General features: G+C 45.9%; 2 protein-coding genes across 4 annotated transcripts in view; one reads left to right on the forward strand and one right to left on the reverse strand.

Annotated features, from left to right (window-relative positions):
• tm9sf5 (transmembrane 9 superfamily protein member 5) overlaps positions 1 to 22,500 on the forward strand; it is a 393,430-nt gene that overhangs the window by 350,082 nt on the left and 20,848 nt on the right. The window lies entirely within an intron of this gene.
• fgf13a (fibroblast growth factor 13a) overlaps positions 1 to 22,500 on the reverse strand; it is a gene marked incomplete at its 5' end in the record, with an annotated part of 181,014 nt that overhangs the window by 77,781 nt on the left and 80,733 nt on the right. The window contains one exon of one of the 2 annotated variants that reach the window (XM_083652028.1): positions 11,371 to 11,541. The exons of the other annotated variant lie outside the window; for it this stretch is intronic. Within the exon in view, the coding sequence (XP_083508154.1) occupies positions 11,371 to 11,541 (171 nt within the window). The remainder of the gene's footprint in view (positions 1 to 11,370; positions 11,542 to 22,500) is intronic. 2 annotated transcript variants of the gene reach the window in all.

Genomic DNA, 22,500 nt, shown 5'->3' on the forward strand with positions numbered 1-22,500 from the left:
ATTGGTCATTCATTGTGATATAAATTAGTGACATTTTCCCCCAAATACTCGTGGTTCTGTGCTGTTGGTATTTGGTAGCCTATAATGCCTGCAGTGCAGCGCATCAAATGAGCCGCGTCAATTAATGACGGGAGTCTCGCGCAGCAGCAGGATGATGTATTCGCGCAGATTTTCAGTCCTAAATATCAAACATGTTTGATATGATCGGGACCGCCCCGATGAGGCTTTGAGCAGATCGGGAGGCTTAAGATTGGATCTGCAAACAGCTCACACTACAAGATAATCGGTGCCGAATGTCGGGCCCGACCAAGCTTGGCAAGCTGCCAGGCCAGATTTCTCCTCCGATTCTCGGGAGGGGTATATCGGGCATAAATCGGCCCGAAAATCCTGTAGTGTGAGCCAGCCTTAAGCCAGGCAAGAACCCTGCTGAAGAGGAGAGATTTCCCTTCTCTATTCTGTCCAATAGATGAGTGACTGTTTCGACCATGTGACATTGTTCAGAAAGTTTGCTGCTTGTGACAAATTGCTGTGTGAAAGTGAACCAGACCAAATGAAAAGTGAAACAATGTTGCAACTTCACCCCCCCGAAGCGCACCGAGTCTACCACACACACACACACACACAAAAACGTTTAGTTTAGTTTATTTCGGATGAAAATACAAAAAGAACATCACAAATTACATTTATAGTAAAAACATTTTAAAAATGGTGCACATTATGTAAATCGAAGAAAACAATTATCCAAGGATAGCCCAGTAAAGTAGCTTAAAGTTGCGAACTAGAAGCCTACTTATTTCCACTGGGGTCCTTTCTGCCAATATGGCTGATATCACCCCAAATTGTTACATAAATAAGAATATGGCAGGTTTTTCATAACCTAAGTAAGTTGAAGTAGTTTCTTATGATGCTCAGTGAATGTGTACATTCTGAAAAGCTTTTATGTCAGCATCTATCTGCCAGTGGGCCATCATGATAAGAGTAGGTATAATAATGTGTTAATTCCACTACAGGAGAGACTCGATGGCTCTGAAATTAGGTGGAACAAATTTGCATATATATCGCCATCGGCAATCAGCCAAAAGGCCAAAAAGCAGACAGGGCGGCCCAGGGCGGGGTTACAGGATGTGATGAGGTGCAGCGTACTCGGCCATGTTGGACAGTCCATGTGCCACACAGCAGCTGAGCCCGAAGTGTGGCATCCTCATACTGCAGGCCTCGTGCCACTCGTTGGTGCTCTCGTCGTAGCGCTCCACCTTCTTGGAGGGTTTGTAGCCTCTGTAGAAGCCTCCGCACACGAACAGCTGGTCGTATATCACCTCAATGCCAAAGCAGCTGCGTGTATTCAGCATGTCGGGCACGGCGCTCCACATGTTGGTTAGCGGCTCGTAGGCCTCGGCACTGCGCAGGTGGTTGGGGTGGTCATAGCCGCCCACTGCGTAGACGCGCTGTCTGTAGGCGATGACGCCCAAGCAGCTGCGCCTGCTCCTCATGGGGGCGATCTTCATCCACTGGTTGGTGTCTGGGTTGTAGCACTCAGCTGTGTTCAGCAGGTCCCCGTTCCCATCGTAACCACCACAGATGTACACCTTGCCGTTGAGTACTGTGGCGCTGGCCCTGCTCCTCTGCTCATTCATGGGTGGGAGCAGAGTCCACTTGTCAGTCTGAGGATCATAGCACTCGGCACTGTTGAGAGAGACGTTTCCATTGTGGCCTCCCATGGCATAGATCCTGCCATTCAGTACTGCCACGCTGACACCGGTCCGGCGATTATGCATGGCCGCCACATCGTGCCAAGTACGGGTACAGAGGTCAAACTTCCGCACGCTGCTGAGCTTGTACCCCATGCTGTTGTAGCCGCCAACACAGTAGACAACGCCATTTAGGAAAGCGGTGCCGTGGTGAGCCCGGTGAGACTCAAGTTCAACGTTTGGTACGTTGACCCAGAGCTCGGCACGGGGATCGTATACCTCAATGCTATTTGTTAGCCCGCCATCACTGTCACGGTAGCCTCCAATGACCAACAGGATGGCATGAGGCAGGCGCGGGCGAGTCAGAGGGTTGGAGGGTCTGTTGGTGATGACATCATCCATGGCCCTCTCTGCATCGAGGATGATCACCTCACACTCGGCGTTGTCTTTAACCAGACTGTTGTTCTTCACCTGGTTGATGAAGTAGTCGGTGGTCATCAAGCCCAGGCGGATCTTAGGCAGCAACACAGACATGTGACCTTCACGCTCCTCGGGCGAGTGGGCGATCCAGCGGAGGACGGCCTTGAACACTGTGCTCTCCTGTCTCACATTCAGATCGTCTCGTGCCAGGATGTCCGTCAGCTGCTCCAGAGAGAGTTCCAGGAACTCTTCAGAGGCTGTGGCGATCTGCTCAAAGTGCTCCAGGATGAAGAGAAAGGCCTTGCTCCTCAGGTCCGGGCAGTAGTACAAGTCTACAAACTTTAAGATGCCGATGCAGTTCTCCGGGCAGAGCCGCACCTCCAGGAACTCACAGCAGGAGCGGACGACCCGCATGATGCCGAGGTAGTCTGCTGCTATCAACAGCTCCTCCACGTTGTCCTCGGTCACCGGGACAGAGCGGGTGTAGGCGTACTCTATGAGGAGACGCATCATGTCTGCTGACACGGGGCCGGCCATGTCGTAGATGTTGTCCTGGGACGTCCAGCCATGGGTGAAGAGAGCGTTGAAGTATTGGCTGTAGTCGCAGAGGAGAGCCTTGGCGGCGTTGAATTCCACATCATCCACTCTGATCACCGCGTCACACACTGACTCCTCCAGATGCAGCTCATCTGATGACCCTTCGTCTTGTTTGTTCATCTTGTTCAACTAACCTGGACGAATACCTTATACCTTCAACAGTACCTGTGATTTACTCAAATATTTGGAGTCTGCGTGAGTTTTGTCCTTCTCCTGGAGCTGGCACCAGCTTGCCGGACCTACTTATAGCCTCTGATGGGAAGGATTTATGACATCACTGATGATGTCACAATGTATATGATGTCATCAGTGATGTGATAAATCAGTGATGTGATAAATCACTGATGATGTCACTGTTTAGGTGATCATTGATTTATGACATCATCAGTGATGTCATAAATCCTACTGAGGCACTGTGTGTGTGTGTGTGTGTGTGTGTGTGTGTGTGTGTGTGTGTGTGCGCGCGCGCGCGCGCGCGTGTGTGTGTGCGCCTGTGAGTGCGCGCGTGTGTGTCTGTAACTTTCTCATTGGACCTCTCTGGTTCTGTCTGCCTCTTGTAATTTCCTAATCAAAACATTTCTTTCAGGGGATGCATAACTACCCGTCCAACCCTAGAACCTAAGATCATTTTTTAAGCAATAAACCTTTTTCACAGGAGCCATGTTGTGTCTAAAAGGCAGGAAGTAATACAGGTGCAAGCAGAAAATTAATGAGGGTCCAATTCATTTACTGTAGGTGTTTCAGTGCTTGACCCTCATTAATGTCAAACTAGGGGGTTTTCATGATTCTGAATCATTTGTTTTACCACTCCTTGTCATGAAAATGGCCACGCCCACTTTTCCTGCTCGCCCTGAACAATCTTTTTCTGTGAAAATAATTATTTACATGTTGGAAATCATCTTTTCAATGGTTTTTGGCCTACAATGCTGTACAGTACATGGTCTCTGCTGCACAGTACTTGGTCTCTGTGACTACAATGCTGCACAGTACATGGTCTCTGTGACTAGTGATGTCACAATGTCTATGAGTGTGAAGGCATACTGATACAATTATGCAAAATATTGCTGTAGCGCCCCCCCATTCGCAAATTTTTTCCCTTTTTCAGAAAGACAGACAGACATGCCTCCAATTAAAGTAGTAGTATTCAAACACTATTAAAGATCCCCTCCAAACATGTTTTTAGATGTATAAAGACTAAACTTGATTAATATGTGAGATATGGTTTTTCCACAAAGAAGGTGCAAATAATGAGTGAAAGCTGATAGAGTGCGAGATGAGAGAGACAGACAACGTTACATCGTCAGACTTAAAGTAACTATCCTGTTTCAAAAATGTAATGAGTAGAACGTACAGATATTTGTGTTAAAATGTAGGGAGTAAAAGTAAAAAGTTGTGAGAAAAAGTAAATACTCAGTAAAGCGCCGATACTTGAAAATCCTACTTGCAGTTTTTCACGATTGTTAACACACAAAAAGCGACTATTCGGCATAATTTGCACAACCTACTCACTTCATGTACCAATCGCTCGACCCAATTTGGCACTACTTCACACTCCCTTATCTGCATTAGACTCTGACTTTCCTTCTTTACACTCTGATGTCAATTACACATCACCTTGTTGTCAAAACACTACACACAATGTTCAGTTGTTGCGCAGACTTCTCAAGTAAAATCTCAAAGCATCAACCTACAACACACAAATATTCAAATCTCTAAACATTCAGGTCTGTTGAGCAAGAGGGAGGCTGGCCAGAGGGTCCACCAAATCTCAGCCGCTTCACAGTTGCTGCCATCATTAGAACCTTCAGGGAGGAGAACAGGTATGTATTTGCCTTGTAAAGTACGTGTAATACTGCATATCAATAGAATACAGTGTGCTCACAGTATTTGTATTTTGCAGGACTGAAAGAGAACCACACCATGGAGGAAGAACACACACTTTCACAGCCCAACAGGAGACTGAAATTGTAAATATGGTTCGTGAGAACAACGCTGTCACACTCCGACAAATACAAACGAGGATCCTGGCTGACCACTGTGATGTGGATGAGGCCCTCTAGCCAGACAGGAACCGGAGGCGTGAGGCCTAATTCATTTTTGGGGAGGGGGGGATTGAGCAGGCCGGTTTACAGCACTGTACTGTTCTCTGTGTGTACCGAAATAAAACTTTTTTTGCTGCATATGTGTGTGCTGTTTTATGTTTGACTATGAAAAAAGTAGGCCTACACGAGACATTTTACAAAAGGAGAAATGGCTCATTCTCCAGAGTCATTGTCATCCATATGGTGTGTTCCATTTCTATGATTGTGTTTTCAATTTTGCACTTCAGTGTGCTGTAAATGCTTGGTTATGTGTACTCAATGAATGGTGTGTGTCATTTGAAAATATGGCTGTGTGTACCAAATGAAAACACGAGTTCCATTTTGTGAACAGTTAAGAGATTTGATGGCAAAGAGTCATCTTGCAAAGGGAGTGTCAGGTTTAGCATTGTGTGTGTGAGGTGTTCAGTTTTGTGTGTGCAGTTTTGAGAAAGCCGTTATTGTTTTGAGAAACGTGTGTTAACAATCGTGAAAAACTGTAAGTACAGTAACAAAGTATTTGTACTTAGTTACTTCCCATCTCTGGAAATGGATGGGTCTGCTCACTGTTGTTGCACTTGTGTTTCTCTCTCCATGGCTGGGTGGGCAGCAGATGGGTTAGTTTGTCAATAAGACAGTGGCTGTCTGTCACTGCATGAAGAAGAGTGGGCTGAACGCTCAGCTTTTACAGGCGCTGCAGCTAAGAGACTTGCTCCAGCACTCCGCCAATCTGATGATGCAACAGCAACATACAATTAGGCACACTGGAGGAGGTTTAGCAAAGTAGAAAAAGACAAGACCGCCTAATATGGCTCATCGTTTTTAAAACAGCACTAACCACGAATACACCTGTCTCTTATCAGCCTAAATGGCTAAGTGAGAAGAATGTCCTATCCTGAATAATTGATAAGCCATAGATTTCGCCTAATTGCCCAAATTGCTCTTCTTCTTATACTTTGTGTCAGGTGCTCACTGGCAGGGAACTCAGGGAGAAAAGTGGAGACATCACACCAATGATGGATGAACCTCTTCACCACCTTCACCCCTACCAAGCACTCAGAAGAAGACATTTACATCCAAAGAGTTCTGTTTACTATCTGCCAACTTGCCTAAGAAGACAGTCCTTTTTCTTGTACACACACACACACACACACACACACACACACACACACACACACACACACACACACACACACACACACACACACACACACACACACACACGTGCCTGTGTGAGACGCCTCTCTGTATACCTGTCCCTCTGTCTGTCTGTGTATATACTGCATGGACGCGGACTATAAACACAAAGCGTGGAAGCCAGCTGATGTATGGAATGGATAGAATATGTCCACAGATGAGCAGCTTCGGTCTCTGCTGGGGAGACATGGACAGGACAGAGCCGAGGAGACAGACAGAGGCAGAGCAAGAAGGAGAGAGAGATTTGGGAATGAAGGGAAGGTTGACAGGCAGTGACAGAGACTGAGCCAAAGAGACAGAGAGAGGCAAAACCAACTGACTGATAGACAGACAGCACACACTGGCCTGAGAGAGAGAGAGAGAGACTATTCCTAATTAGTCCATTTCATAATCCTGGTGTCAGTATAATAAAGACAAGCCAGGGTGACTGACAAACTTCAAGCTTCAAGCTTCAATATGCAGCTAGCTGTCAATACCATGTAAACTCTGTGTGTAAATAAGTGAGGGTTCAATCAGTAGGAATGCCGTTGCCTTGGTTGCAATGCGACAAGGTTGTTTTTGCTGATCAAATACTTGCCACAGTCCAGTATTTTGGATGTTATATGTTTGTGTTTTTATGTTTATTTATCCATTTTGACAAGACTACAAGCACACAGCTCTCTTAGGTTCTACACGTGTGTGTGTGTGTGTGTGTGTGTGTGTGTGTGCTTGGGTGCGTGGGTGCGTGCGTGCGTGTGTGTGTGTCCGTGTGTCCGTGCGTGTGTGTGTGTGTGTGTGCGTGTGGCCTTCTCCACATGGTTTCTCTATAATCCATCTCACGCGCAGTGGTGTAGTCCCGGTGTAACGCGTGGGAACGGCGTTCCCATACTTCTCCAAGGGGTGTTTTGTGTGTGTCAGTGTGTGTGTGCATGTCGAGCCAATAAAACGAGTGAAACTTGACAACGTTGTCATTCGTCCTATATTTAAGGTGGGCTGAATTATTCACACAGCATCAACTCGCGGCTTGAAGAAAGAAGGAAACATTCCACCTTAACTATATTTAAGGTGGGCTGAATGATTCACACAGCATCAACACAGCTTTGTTGGGACCTGTGCGTGTGCAGGTGCTCCCCATATAGGTGCGTTCCCCCACTTCTCTAGATAGCACTACACCTCTGCTCACGCGTCAACGTGAATGACATCCCCCATCAGCAGCGTACGTCAAGCTGTAACGTCTCCATCAGCAGCGTACGTCACGCTGTAACGTCTCCATCAGCAGCGTACGTCACGCTGTAACGTCTCCATCAGCAGCGTACGTCACGCTGTAACGTCTCCATCAGCAGCGTACGTCAAGCTGTAACGTCTCCATCAGCAGCGTACGTCACGCTGTAACGTCTCCATCAGCAGCGTACGTCACGCTGTAGTCGCCTTCCTGCCTTTGACAATTCAGTCACGTCCAACTAGCTGCAGTCAAACTGAATAATACATCTGTGCTTCTGCAGCCAGACAGCAACTACCATACAGCCTGCTCTTTATCTGTGTCTCTCATACACACACGCACGCACGCATGCACACCCACAAACACACACATGCGAGTGTACGTGCACACCCACACACACAAACACACGCACGCACACACACACACGCACACGCACGCACGCACACACATGCGCACACACGCGCACGCACACACGTGCACGCACACGCACGCACGCACACGCACACACACACACACACACACACACCAGGCTGTTAACCCGGTCACGTAAATCCTGTCACATCACTCCCATCCTGTTCTCACTGCACTGGCTCCCTGTGGCCTTCAGGTTTCATTTTAAGGTTCTGGTGACCACTTTTAGGGCCCTGCATGGGGAAGCTCCCTCGTATATCACCGACCTCCTCCAGCCCTGTATGCTACCAGCCGGTCACTGAGGTCCTCCAACCAGGGGCTCCTGGTCGTACCCCGGACCAGGCTCAAAACAAAAGGTGACCGTGCTTTTAAAACAGTAGCTCCAAAGCTTTGGAACGCTCTCCCCCTGGACCTAAGAGCCTCTGCCTCTGTGGATATTTTTAAGAGACAGCTAAAGACCTTTCTGTTCTGGCAAGCCTTCGGATAACCGGTTATTATTGTTTGTGTTCCCTGTCTTTTATCATGTATGTTTCTTGTTCATCGTTGCTTCTTATGCTTTTTACCTGTTTAACTGTTTCATTGTAACTTTGACTCTGTTTCTCTGTAAAGCACTTTGTGACCTCGTGCTGTGAAAGGTGCTATAGAAATAAAGAATTACTTACTTACACACGCACACACACACACACACGGATGCACGCACGTACACACGGACGCACACTTTCCCTTTTTGCATCTTTCTGCCCAACCAAAGCTGAAGGTCTGTGTGTGTGTGTCCTTCAACACAAGCAGCCTGCAACAGGTTCACTGATATCAGCTGTTGCATGTAAAGCGACATACCATCATTGACTATGGCGATCTGTCCCATACAGCAGAGAACACAGGAAACACATGGCAGGAAACAGTATCAGTGTCTCTATCTGTCCCATACAGCAGAGAACACAGGAAACACATGGCAGGAAACAGTATCAGTGTCTCTATCTGTCCCATACAGCAGAGAACACAGGAAACACATGGCAGGAAACAGTATCAGTGTCTCTTACCCATCTTGAGGTCTGAAAAGCAAAGCAATTCCTGCAATGGTAGAAGCTCTACTGAGAGATAGATGATGGATGAGGCAATCATAGAGGCCGAGTGCCAGACAGTGTGGGAGACAGTATGGCAGCATGCCTGCAGTGTGTACTGCAATGTAGCCTCCTGCATGTCCTCCTAACTCTTTACACGGGCAGGTCCTCATGCTGCTGCAAGCACTAGCAAGAGGAAAGGAGGCAGGAGGGAGGAAGGAAGGAAGGAAGGAAGGGTAGAGGGGGTACATGTAGGCTGCAGGGAAGCATGGGAAACAAGGGGAACACGGGGGAGTGAAGATGCTGAGCTAAGCTGAAGTTGATGAGTTGACTACGTTGTCATGGTTATCACATGATGTCATGTCTTCAGGACAGCCAGGCAGAGGAGAGTTTGTGGAGTAATGAGATGCAGCCGTCTCAGTGAAATGAAAGCACATGCTGAAGCTGCCCAGTCACTGAACTCATTAGGCAGCAGCTGCCTCCATCTGTAGAACACTTCCCGTGTTTTGCACTTTGTTTTGGTTGCTGCATGCTGCGCCTCAGGGAGGCAATGGCCGACTTACTGTAATGGTTTGGGGTAGGGAGGGGGGGGGGGGGGGGGGGGGGCAGGGGCTACATATAAGGGGTGTGCAAGCACACACACGCACACACACACACACACACACACACACACACAGTCACACACAGTCACACACACACACACACACACACACACACACACACAGTCACACACAGTCACACACACACACACACACACACAGTCTCTCACACACACACACACACACACACACACACACACACACACACACACACACACACACACACACACACACACACACACACACACACACTGTCACACACACACTGGATGGGAGCACAAGGAGCCCCAGGGAAAGGTGTTCTACAGAAACTTGCAAGCAAACAGTCATGCTCTAAGCATTCAGACAGGTTCAGACCGTCGGCTGTATATAATGGAGCTCAACAGTCACGTGACGGTTCCGTGACGTCACCGTTCCGAAAGAATATTTCCCCCGTTCATATTCTGCATGAGATTTAGATTATTAGCCATAATGTCGTAACCAGCCACGGTAGACTTACCACGGGCGAGCTAGTTGTGAAGCGATGGTATACTGTCTGTTCCTGTAGAAGCCGCGAATCTGTATGATATCATCCTTGTTTATTCGTAAAAAAAAAAAAAGATTTCATGGAGAAGTGCTACACTACCCACAATTCTACAATTCTACAATCAAAATCTTTGATTGGTGGAGCTCGCTGTATGCTCCTCTGTGATTGGTGGCCTGCACTCATTTCTCTCTCTGACTGTTATCTCTCTGGCTAGGCTACTACAAACATACTATAGGTCACAGCTTGCTGAATAAAAGGGGTAAAACCATCACTGAGTGACTGAAAGGATATTACGTTAACCATTAGAAGTCACGGTGCTTTCAACGCCGGTACCCGTTGTGAAATCCGTTAGCCGGTTCGCTCACATTAATGCACGGAAATGCGTCTATCTACCATAATGTTAATAGCCATTGAGCTAATAGTCTAATGGTGGCCGCTCAGACCACTGGTCCCGACCACTGCAGCTCACAGAGCTCTCCCATTGGCTGAAACGCTCTGTCGCTCAATCATTGCAAATCTGATTGGCCGGAAATGCAGGAATGGATTATGGGATGAGTAGTATCTTCACTCTTACGATATAATATATACACAGTCTTGTACCCAGCATTTTTGTCGTTTTCAATGTTTTTTCCAACTCTGAATCAAATGTTTTATGGTCACAAATTACGATTCTCTAGCTGGCTGGTTGGCTTGGTTCCAGGCTTAAAACTTTTTAGATAAAGATTTTTCGAAAAGTGAATGAGAAAAATGAATGGGGAAATACTCTTCCGGAACCAGAGGTGACATCACAATGCCGTGGCTGTTGAGCTCTAGGTATATGGACAACACGTCTCCACTTCCTCCCACTATGCAAAAGTGGAGCCAAAATATATGGGGATCCGGACGCTGCCATTTTGTGCTGGTGATGGCATTTGGAACCAGAGTCTGTGCAGTAGAGTCTGGCTGATCCACCTCAGCCGTCCTGCCGTCTGACAGAGGTTTGAGAGTGGCTGTCACAGCTGTTAATCACCCTTTTTTATATCGTCAAATAACTAATAAAAAACAAACTGAGCAAAAATGAACACTTGAATCATCAGTGTGATAAGAGTTACATAAAATGACAGAACCTATTTTTGGGAACATTTTATTGCGTAATTTATAAGTGTACTTTGATTTTTTTAGTTTGGCTCATGTCCCATCTGCTAACATGAAAGGGGCGGGACTTGTGACCTATACTGCAGCCAGCCACAAGGGGGCGATTGAGAAATTTTGACTTCACTTTTGGGGAGCTGTCATGATGTCCATATTTGACACATTCAATGGTTCAGACAGTCTCATACACACATACTGCATGCACGCACACGCACACACACACACACACACACACACACACACACACACACACACACACACACACACACACACACACAGAGACACAAATGTGCACAAACACACACTAGATGCTGTCTAGAATGGGACAGAAGTGAAAGAGACCTGCTGAAGGGGTCAGAGTTCACACAGAATATGAGCGAGGAGGGAGGGAGGAGGAGACGGGGAGTGGGTGTGGCAGAAGGGGAGCATCAGCCAATCAAAGCAAGGAGGGGGTGCGGACAAACCTTCGGCCTCTGAGCTCTCTTTGTGGATGGCTTGCTTCAGCGGGCAGCAGAAGATTTCGTGACACTTTGCACGAAAGGGGGACCCTTTACTCCTTATATCCGCTGACGAGTGGATGGAGTCCTGCCGTAACATAATGTACTCCTGGGTACCTGGGGCAGCGTCATCCTGGACTGCAGGTGGTGCCATAACAGAATGAACTGGGGTTAGAAAGCTCACCACACACAGAGAAACAAAACAACACAACAACAGCAAGAAGACAGGGCAGAAACACAGGCAAATCAAAAGACATTAGCTACAACTATAGCTTTAACATAACTGTACTGTAGGGATAGAGAGAGAGAGAGAGGTGAGGGACAGGAGGCAGAGAGATACAAAGAGCAAAAACACCCAAGTTCACTAAACAACTCAAATGAAAGACAACTAAGTGAAGAACAGTGGGAGCTTCTTTAAATGTCATTGAAATCGCGTTGGTTGCTGAAAAGGAAAAAGTGATAAAATAACACAAAGTAAAGGGGGGGGGAAGTAGGAATGTCTTGATGTGGACACATCAAGCTGTGGCAGGCTTCAGCAGGCAGCGTGCTGTAGCAGCAGGTGCTGCATGTGTTTGGATGAGGTGATGGTTGGGCTGGTTAGAGGAGTGCAGCCAGGCGAGCAGCAGGCGGTCTGCTCTGCGCCGGCCGGGTCACTCAGCATCAGTGCAGCTGGGATCAGATGGTCGCTGATAATGACCCTCATCTCCTGACCACACGTTGCCCCCTTTCATGAGCAGGCAAGCAGATGCAAAAGGCATGCACAGGCTCCCAGAGCACACTGCATGCTGCAGTAGACAATGGTCTGATTTTGTGCTTTCATGGCAGCATGCTTCAAATGACGTTGAGGAGAGATTCTATTCACCTTATGTAGCCCCGCCCCCTTGACCCATTGTGTCACGACTTCCTGTTCAAAACGCCGGCTGTTTTACTTGTTCAAACTAGTAACTGACTCACCTGGTCAAACCTAGTTTGACTCACATTATGCGTCAGACAGGAAGTGTAAACCCAATCAGAACCTCCACTTCCTGTTAGTCTCTCAAGCCAGACTGTCTCTTCTACATAAGGTGAATAGCGTCGGACGGTACATGTCTCTATAGGAATTCTGAGTTGGGATCGTGTGAAAAGTCCTGTGTTTCTGCTTGTGTGCAAACTGTGCATTGGACCTATCGCCCTCTTCTGGGCACAGTGCCTGCTTGGCTTCGCTCACTGGCCTATTTTCTCTGTGTTGACGGATTAGCGACAAGGGAATCAGGCCAACTAAAAGCTATCGTCTTCTCCTAATGGATTTGAGCGCCATGCGTCTCTCTGACACATTTACTACTTGATGATAACCACTGTAGAGATAAGGCTTCAGTAGCAGACAAACTCACATTCCCCACTGCCCACCATCCGCTCCACCATATTGATTCATTCCCTATCCAATTATGACTCTTGACGTTATCATTTTCAATTTTGGGTCGAACTAAATTCACATGAAAAGAGCTGTCAACTTGCTTTAAAAATGTACCCATCCAACTCATGACTCATTTCCCTGAGTTATCCTTGATGGATTTCTTTGCCCTGGCATCTGATGCTGCTGAGAGAATATGATCGTCTTGTACTGTCTGCATGTAACCCTCTGCCAGCTCTTTGTTCTGAAAGCTAAAACATGAATGGAGTAACAGAGCTAGCTCCGTGTCTGCTTCCACTAAGCACACACGGAATAAACTACTATATAAACTAAAGACGTTTTATAGACTCCCACACAGACTGCCGTGCATATTCACAAAGAGTAGACATTTCTACACACACGCACACACACACACACACACACACACACACACACACACATACACGCATAAGAACATAAGAACACGTATACGCAGAGATAAACATAAACACAAGTGCGCAAGTATACATACAGTATAACATAATCCGAGGCCCATGGGCCTAATTAATGTTTTGGAATAGGAGTGTTTAAAAAGAACAGAGAGGCACACATTAGAACATACATGGGCAACATACGGCCCGCGGGCCGTATGCGGCCCGCGGGCGCCCCCTGTGTGGCCCGCGATGGAATTGCAATTTTTTTTTTTTTTTTTTTTTTTTTTTTTTTTTTTTACATTGCACTTGAACAATATACCCGCTGAATAAGTGTCCAAATGTTCATGTCATTCTGGGTAATACTCTTCTATTATAGCATTTCAGTCTGAAATATGGAATATCTTTCAATAATATTTATGACTAAAAGGCTAAAAGTAATCTCATGTGTAAGAAATGACTGTTCTACATTGAAGTAGAAATTTAAATAATTAACTTGTTGGTTTTGGATTTATTTAGCTTCAAGAGTGCATTTTTGTTCTTGTGTGACCCTCAACCCTTAAATTAACCCACTCATATTCTGGTTTATTTCAAGAAAAACATTTCGGCTAGTGGAAATTCTAATTGGCTGGTAACTTTAAAATCTAGCAGCCATATTGGCAGGTGGTGAAAAAAGTTAATTTCAAGCCCTGCAGGGAGAGCAGGTGGTGACATAGGAGTGAGTGAGGAAAAGGATCAAATATTGGTGGTTAAGACTGAATAATGACATCACAATTGTTAATTTAAAATGAGTTATTCCTCTAAACCTGGCTTCAAATGCCCCAAATTTTTCGTGCTGGCGCCATTCAGCCCTCAGCAAAATCTGGTAGCGAGGACATTTTTTTGTGGCCCTCTCTATCATCAAAGTTGCCCATCCATGGGTTACGGCATGACAATATTTGTTCGGCCCCCGGCAACAATCTGGGTTTCTCATGTGGCCCCCCATGAAAAATAGTTGCCCACCCCTGCATTAGAAGCTATTGTGTGCTGTGTGCACACCAAGACAGAACTCTGCTGTACAGAAATAGCATGGGGGTGAAACATGCATTTAAAATGAGACTAATAATTAGAATTAACTTGTGCTTTTACCTTGACTCTGAACAAGGACAGGCTGATTGGAAACAACATTAAACATGACTTTAGTCAATGGCGACGCCTAATGAGAATCTAAAACTGTCCTTGTTTACAGTATATCTAGATCACTGGCACAATTAATGCAGACTGATTACAATTACCAGAGCATTGGAATAAGTAGGCAGACCAGCTGACTCCACAGTGTAGCCTCAATACACAGGCGCGCACACACACACACACACACACACACACACACACACACACACACACACGCACACACGCACGCACACGCGCACACACACACACACACACACACACACACACACACACACACACACACACACACACACACACGCACTCACAGTAATCGGCAAAGACTGGGGGTTCCATACCCACATGTCTCTTCTCCTGCAGGGATTATCAGTATCTGTGTGTCTCCTTTAAGGTCCTGACTCACCTATACAACACCTCCACCCCAGCAGACCTGAGCCCCCAACACCTGTGTGTCTCCTTCAGGGTCCTGACTCACCTATACAACACCTCCACCCCAGCAGACCTGAGCCCCCAACACCTGTGTGTCTCCTTCAGGGTCCTGACTCACCTATACAACACCTCCACCCCAGCAGACCTGAGCCCCCAACACCTGTGTGTCTCCTTCAGGGTCCTGACTCACCTATACAACACATCCACCCCAGCAGACCTGAGCCCCCAACACCTGTGTGTCTCCTTCAGGGTCCTGACTCACCTACACCTCCACCCCAGCAGACCTGAGCCCCCAACACCTGTGTGTCTCCTTCAGGGTCCTGACTCACCTATACAACACATCCACCCCAGCAGACCTCAGCCCCCAAGACCTGTGTGTCTCCTTCAGGGTCCTGACTCACCTATACAACACCTCCACCCCAGCAGACCTGAGCCCCCAACACCTGTGTGTCTCCTTCAGGGTCCTGACTCACCTATACAACACCTCCACCCCAGCAGACCTGAGCCCCCAAGACCTGTGTGTCTCCTTCAGGGTCCTGACTCACCTACACAAACACCTTCAGCAGACCTCATCCCCCAAGACCCCACAACTCATCACAATCTCAAATCTAATTGGGACATGCAGACAAGTGAGATCAGTCATTAAAGCTGTGACACACAGGCTATTCTCCTGCTGTCGGTTCAGTTTCACCTCCAAGAACAGAGGGAAGGAGGTACAGCAGAGGGACCAGTCCAGGGTTCCTTTCAACTAACTGCCCCAGCAAGACAGGTGTGAAGCTGCCCTGAGACACTAGAGCCACATCGTTAGCTAGCAAAATATCACACTTCAAACTGCTCACGGGCACATGGGCTAACACACTGTACTCTATTTGCTTTGTCCCTGTCTGCCATCCTGTCTGTCTGCACACATTTGATTATTCCTGACTGAGCTGATAGCTGAGAGAGAGAGAGAGAGAAGACAGAGAGGAGAGAGAGAGAGAGAGGGAGAAAGAGAAAGAGAGAGAGAGAGAAGAGAGAGAGAGAAGAGAGAGAAGAGAGAGAGAGAAGAGAGAGGAGAGAGAGGGAGAAGACAGAGAGGAGAGAGAGAGAGAGAGAAGAGAGAGAGAAGAGAGAAGAGAGAGAGGGAGAAGACAGAGAGGAGAGAGAGAGAGGGAGAAAGAGAAAGAGAGAGAGAGAGAAAGAGAGAGAGATAGAAGAGAGAGAGAGAAGAGAGAGAGGAGAGAGAGGGAGAAGACAGAGAGGAGAGAGAGAGAGAAGAGAGAGAGAAGAGAGAAGAGAGAGAGGGAGAAGACAGAGAGGAGAGAGAGAGAGAGGGAGAAAGAGAAAGAGAGAGAGAGAGAGCGAGAGAGAAAGAGAGAGAGAGAGAAGAGAGAGAGAGAAGAGAGAGAGGAGAGAGAGGGAGAAGAGAGAGAGAGAGAGAGAGAGAGAGAGGGAGAAGAGAGAGAGAGGGAATGGACTCTGGAGAACTTCAACAAACGTCTAATATTCCAGCCTGCCGTTATTAATGAGCCTGCTAACTGCCGGCTCAGAGGCAATAAAGATGAGTGAGGGTGGGGGCTGAGAGGACGAGCAGGGGGGGTTGGTGGCAGCCATCTTTTATAGCCTGTCTGCATGGCCCCTGCTCCAGCCTGATGAAGAGCGCACATTGCTACATTGGGACTGAAGGAAGCGTGATGGATGAGCCAGCTGGCCCTGGTCCCGGACAGTACTGCCTATCAGGTCAGCCACTCAGAGTGAGCTGGGCCCGGGACAGTACCACCTATCAGGTCAGCCACTCAGAGTGAACTGGGCCCGGGACAGTACTGCCTATCAGGCCAGCCACTCAGAGTGAGCTGGGCCCGGGACAGTACTGCCTATCAGGCCAGCCACTCAGAGTGAGCTGGGCCCGGGACAGTACCGCCTATCAGGCCAGCCACTCAGAGTGAGCTGGGCCCGGGACAGTACCGCCTATCAGGCCAGCCACTCAGAATGAGCTGGGCCCGGGACAGTACTGCCTATCAGGCCAGCCACTCAGAGTGAGCTGGGCCCGGGACAGTACCACCTATCAGGCCAGCCACTCAGAGTGAACTGGGCCCGGGACAGTACCGCCTATCAGGCCAGCCACTCAGAGTGAGCTGGGCCCGGGACAGTACCACCTATCAGGTCAGCCACTCAGAGTGAGCTGTCACTCGGCTGCATCACGCTCTGTTGCCACACCGGAGCGTCACCGCGCTGCGATATATGTCCTTGCCCCTCTGGCGAGAACAAATCACATGCTCAGGAGAGGCGGGGGACAAGAAGGCAGTAGGAGGGAGGGAGGGAGGGAGGGAGGGAGGGTGATGATAAGACGTATCTTGCTTATGTTAGTCACTCATCTTTCCAAGACCCTGAAAAAATGACTGGCAGTGTAAGGTAGGCGAAAGAGATAGGGACTTGGACTTGGTCTCGAGCACTTAAGTCGTACACACAGGGACTTGAGACTTGACTTGTGACCAAAGACTTGAGACTTGACTTGGACTAGGGGTGATGCCAAATAGTCAACGATTTTTTCGAAAGAGCCTGATTTGACTGCCAATCTCAGTTGAATAGTCGCAAAATGCCATTCCATTCTGGCTATTGGGGGTGCTGAATGTCTGAATTGCTTAGTTTCTCCCAATAGATTGTCTGCTGTTGATAGAATTGCTCCCCTGAAGACGTCCAGGATCAAAGCCAGGTCAGAACCCTGGGTCAACACTGACATTATTGAGGCTATAAAGGCAAGAAATGTCAGTTTTGGTCACTTTAGAAAACACAGAGATCCCGCCTCTTTCCGCATATTTAAAAAATTGCGAAATGAGGCAAATCAGCTTATTAAGAAAGCAAAGGCAAACTTCTTCAGGGAGTCTATAGCAGAAAACAAAAATAATCCTTCACAACTATGGAAAACCTTGAAACACCTAGGGCAAAACAACAGACTTAGGACAAAAACCATAAATAAGACCCTGATTATAGATGGTACAGTCACATCAGATAAAATTAAAGTTGCAGACTGCTTCAACAGGTTCTTCACCACTATAGCAGACACCCTGGTAAAGAAACTGCCGACCTTTACAGGGGTCTTTGGTGAGAGCCATGTTGATTCATTCTACAAAAAGATGAACGTTCAGCCAGATGCTTTTTCTTTTACAGAAGTGTCTGAAGGGGAGGTGCTTAAAAGACTTAAGGCCCTAAACCCATCTAAAGCAACCGGTCTTGATAACATCCCGTCCAGGTTCCTAAGAGACGCAGCTGAAGTCATCTCTTCACCTATAACGTTTATAATTAATATGTCCATAACACAAGGCCAGATTCCTCGTGAATTCAAAATTGCTAAAGTAGCCCCGTTATACAAAAAAGGAAGCAAACTGGAACCAGGAAATTATCGTCCTGTTTCAATTCTTTCTTCAATCTCTAAAGTAATCGAAAAAGTGATTTTTGATCAGATAGACAGTTATCTATCATTGCATAGTCTGCTGTATGAATTTCAATCTGGCTTTAGGAAGTCACATTCAACAGACTCCTGCTTGCTCTATTTAAACGACTTCATAAGGCAAGAGGTGGACTCTGGTAAATACTGTGGGATGGTCATGCTGGACCTTCAGAAGGCATTCGATACTGTAAACCATGATATCCTCCTGTACAAACTCAGGTCCTTGGGATTTAATGGCACCTCCCTCAAATGGGTGGGGTCTTATTTAAAGGGAAGAGAGCAGGTTACCGACGTGAACGGCACCCTGTCCTCCCCTCTCCCCCTACGGTGCGGGGTGCCCCAAGGGAGCATATTGGGTCCACTCTTTTTCCTTATTTATGTAAATGATATGAAGTCGGCATGTGACTGCGACCTGTTTCTCTTTGCGGACGACTCGGCTCTCCTGGTCTCCCACAAAGAGAAAAAGGAGGTAGAACTTATCCTTAGTAATGAACTCCAGAAAGTAAGTACATGGTTAGTAGATAATAAATTATCTCTCCATCTAGGAAAAACTGAGTCAATTCTGTTTGGCTCTAACGCCAAACTTAAAAAATCCCCTGGCTTCACCATCACAGTCGACAATGTGACCGTCGAAAGCAAGGAGGAAATTACATATCTCGGCAGTATCCTGGACAGTAAAGTATCGGGAGAAAGTATGGCTTTAAAAACCATCTCCAAAATAAATCAGAAAGTGAGATTCCTGGCCAGACTTTCCTCCTTCCTAGACGTAAGTACTCTAAAAATTCTGGCGGGCGCTTTGATACAATGTCACTTTGATTATGCATGTACTTCCTGGTTCACCGGCATCACCAAGGCCCTCAAAAATAAACTTCAAATATCTCAAAACAAACTAGTACGGCTGTTACACTCTCTCCATCCCAGAACCCACCTCCTGCCTGGCCATTTTTCCAGCCTCAGATGGCTCAGAGTGGAGGAAAGAGTGAACCAAATCAAGCTGTGCCTGGTCCATAAGATCTTGCATAATATGGTCCCGAAATATCTCCAATCTCCATTATTTCACCAAGGTAAATGACGTTCATAACTACTCCACCAGAGGGAGCTCCCACAATGTTGTCCCCATTAAATTTAAGAGCTGTATGAACAAAAACTCTTTCAAATACTCAGCCGGGCTGTTGTGGAACAGCCTTCCGGACAGCCTGAAGATGATTAACACCTTGAGCAGCTTTAAAATCGCTCTCAAAATCTGGTTCATGACTGGTGCGGGTATGTAAATGTAAATATTTTTGAGTATTGTTAATTTATAGCCTGTTTAAAGTTATTTTATTTATTTTAGTCAGATTGGTTTTTTAGCCTTTTTAATGTGTTCTCTATTTTCGGGATTGGGTCCTGTTTCAAATGTCTTTTTATATTGCTTTTGTTAAAACTGTTTTAACATCTAAAATGGTTTTTTTTAAATAGTCTATAGGTGGAAGTAGTTTTATGTTTCTTTATTGTTATGTCTGTTTTTATGTCGGTCTGAGTCGTCTGTCCGAGACCAAGGACCACAATGGAAACAAGTCCTCGGACTTTATTGTGTTTTTATCCTTGATGGTGATGTATGAGTGGCCTTTATATTTTTGTGTATGATGTGCTTTACTTTTGTCATTCATCGAATAAATCAATCAATCAATCAAAGATATATAGCCTATGGTACAAGTATTAGCCTATACCGTAAAACCAAGTCCCATGCAATTAAACAAACAAATCAAACAAGCTCATGCCTATGTATTGACAGATAGTCTTATTTAAAAAAGAAGAAGAAAAGGACTAGTCGTATATTTGTATTGAACAGCCAAATCTCATTAGACTGACAGAATTCGGAGTCGGGCACAGCCCTACCTTGGACTATAGCTCAAAGACTTGAGACTTGACTTGGACTTGCAAAAAATGACTTGTGAGCATCTCTGGACTAGGCGCCATGCATTGGCACTACTAATACGTTCAAGTGTTGACGTGTCTATAGGAGAAAGACATGCTTTATCTGACCAGGCACCATCGGTGACGTCCACGCTCACAAACGCCATCTGTCATGTCATGTTGATCTGATTGCACGGCGGTTCAAGGACATGTATGTTAGCTTATCAAGCGAGGCGGTGTCGGCTCCAGAGTAACGAGATACACCTTCATATACAGGACATCTACAACGAGCAATAACCGCAGATTGGGGTCACAGCGATTGCGACGCGACAACGCGGATTTACAAGAGGTGGGCTACAATCTGCGCAATTTACTCAAGTCAGGATTCATATCCATCAAGAAGGTGGAACACGTTCATCATGATGACTGGGCGAAAAGTAAATTCGCCAAATCAGAATCAAGCCCTGTAGCCTGAGGTACAGTAGGTGTTTCTAAAATAGCCTGGCCTCAATGTGGTTTTACAAGGAGCAGAATCTAGCACAGTCTTCTGGGATGCCGGTGGTTCAGTGTGGCTCCGTCTCAAGAAAGAATCCTGTTATTCTGGCTGTAAAGTCACCTTGCAGGCGGAGCGGAGATCAACTTGAGGAGTTTCTTTGAAGCACAGAATGAGCTTGCAGGTTTAATTCAGGTTCGCTCATCGCTCTCTCTCTCTGTCACTCACTCTGTCCTTAGTTGTCTCACTGTCTGTTCTTCTCTCGCTCTCTCTTCTCTTCTCGGTCTGTCTCTTCTAGGGTTTATTTTGTTTATTTCAGCAATTTGACAGAGTTGTAAAAACAATTGTCATTAGCAACGCTGAATTATTTTTGCTGTAACAGTAAAATCAAATAAGCTAAAAGAATTTGGAATTCTCTTGGCTAAAATCCAATGTTTCACGTTTCACGTCTAAAATCCACTGACATTTCGGAGTCTACTACACATACTGTATAGGGGTTAGGTGACCTCCTTGTCAAAAGTATTGATACTTCGATAAGTAACGATCCTAAAAATGTGAAACGGATACAATACTCATTTGCAATAATATCGATACCAGCAGTGCTTTCTCTTCATGAAAAATCAACCATATTATTATGTATATCACACACACACATGCACGTGTGTGCGCATACACACACACACACACACACACACACACACACACACGCACCCTGCACCGCTGCCCACAGCCCCTCCTCTCACTGGCTTTTGCCTAAGTCAGCAAACGATAGGGCGGCGCAGGGATGACTTTGTAGGCCAGCCCGGTGGGTTCCCTCAACAAAAATAAGCTCTGGGGCAAACAAAAAAACTTTTTTTACAAGTTTTCTTCAGCAAGATAAAAGCGTAAATTAACGCTTCAGAAATCCTAAAAGTTGTGTTGATTCGTGAAGATTATCTGGTTGAGCAAAACTTGTAAGAGCTTATTTCCCCCCAAATCCAGTAGGGAAGAAATCGGAGGCTTTTTGATGAAGGGTGACATGCAGTAACATGTCAAACTTGTCAGAGCACTTAAAGGACCAACACATCAGTCTATATAAAGACTTTATATATATATATATATATATATATATATATATATATATATATATATATATATAAACTTGTCAGAGCACTTAAAGTACCAACACGTCAGTCTATATAAAGAATTTTGAGAGGTTAGGGAAAGCTTCCGTTTCAATATCACTGAAACATTAAACATACATATATATATATATATAAATATATATATATATATATATATATATATATATATATATATATATATACATACTGTATATGGTATCGCATAGGTCTATCGATATTCTCCTGGGTATTAATCTCTGCAGGGAGAGAGGATATATTTACTAAGTTGTGGGGTGCTAAATGAAAGGACCAATAACTAAATAAGGCTCTATCCTTATTATAATGTAGATTGGTTACTGTGATGTACAGTCAGGGATCTGATCATGTGGAATTTTTGTTTTATTTTGTATTAGTTTTTTCCTTTTGTTGGTGTTTTTTCGGCTCATTTGTTCTGTCATGACACAAAACATACAGTAGGACGAAGTGGATATAACGATCGAGGCGATGTGCCATGAATGTTGCTTTGTTCCTATGTAGGAAAATAATGTCAATCTGTATGATGGCGGATGATTCATGCAGAACGGAAATTACTGTATATTGTGAGATTTATGCAAAATCATCTTTATAACATAACAATCTTTATAATATGTCTATGTCAGTGTCTCATTCAATTTACTATAGAGTGTGACGCATATAAGAACACAGGGAACAATTTCCACTAAATGCTGGCAATTACTCAAATGCTGCACAATATGCTCATGACTCAGACGCTCATACCTCTG

Source organism: Poromitra crassiceps, assembly GCF_964638095.1.
Source record: "Poromitra crassiceps genome assembly, chromosome: 15".
Classification (NCBI taxonomy): domain Eukaryota; kingdom Metazoa; phylum Chordata; class Actinopteri; order Beryciformes; family Melamphaidae; genus Poromitra; species Poromitra crassiceps.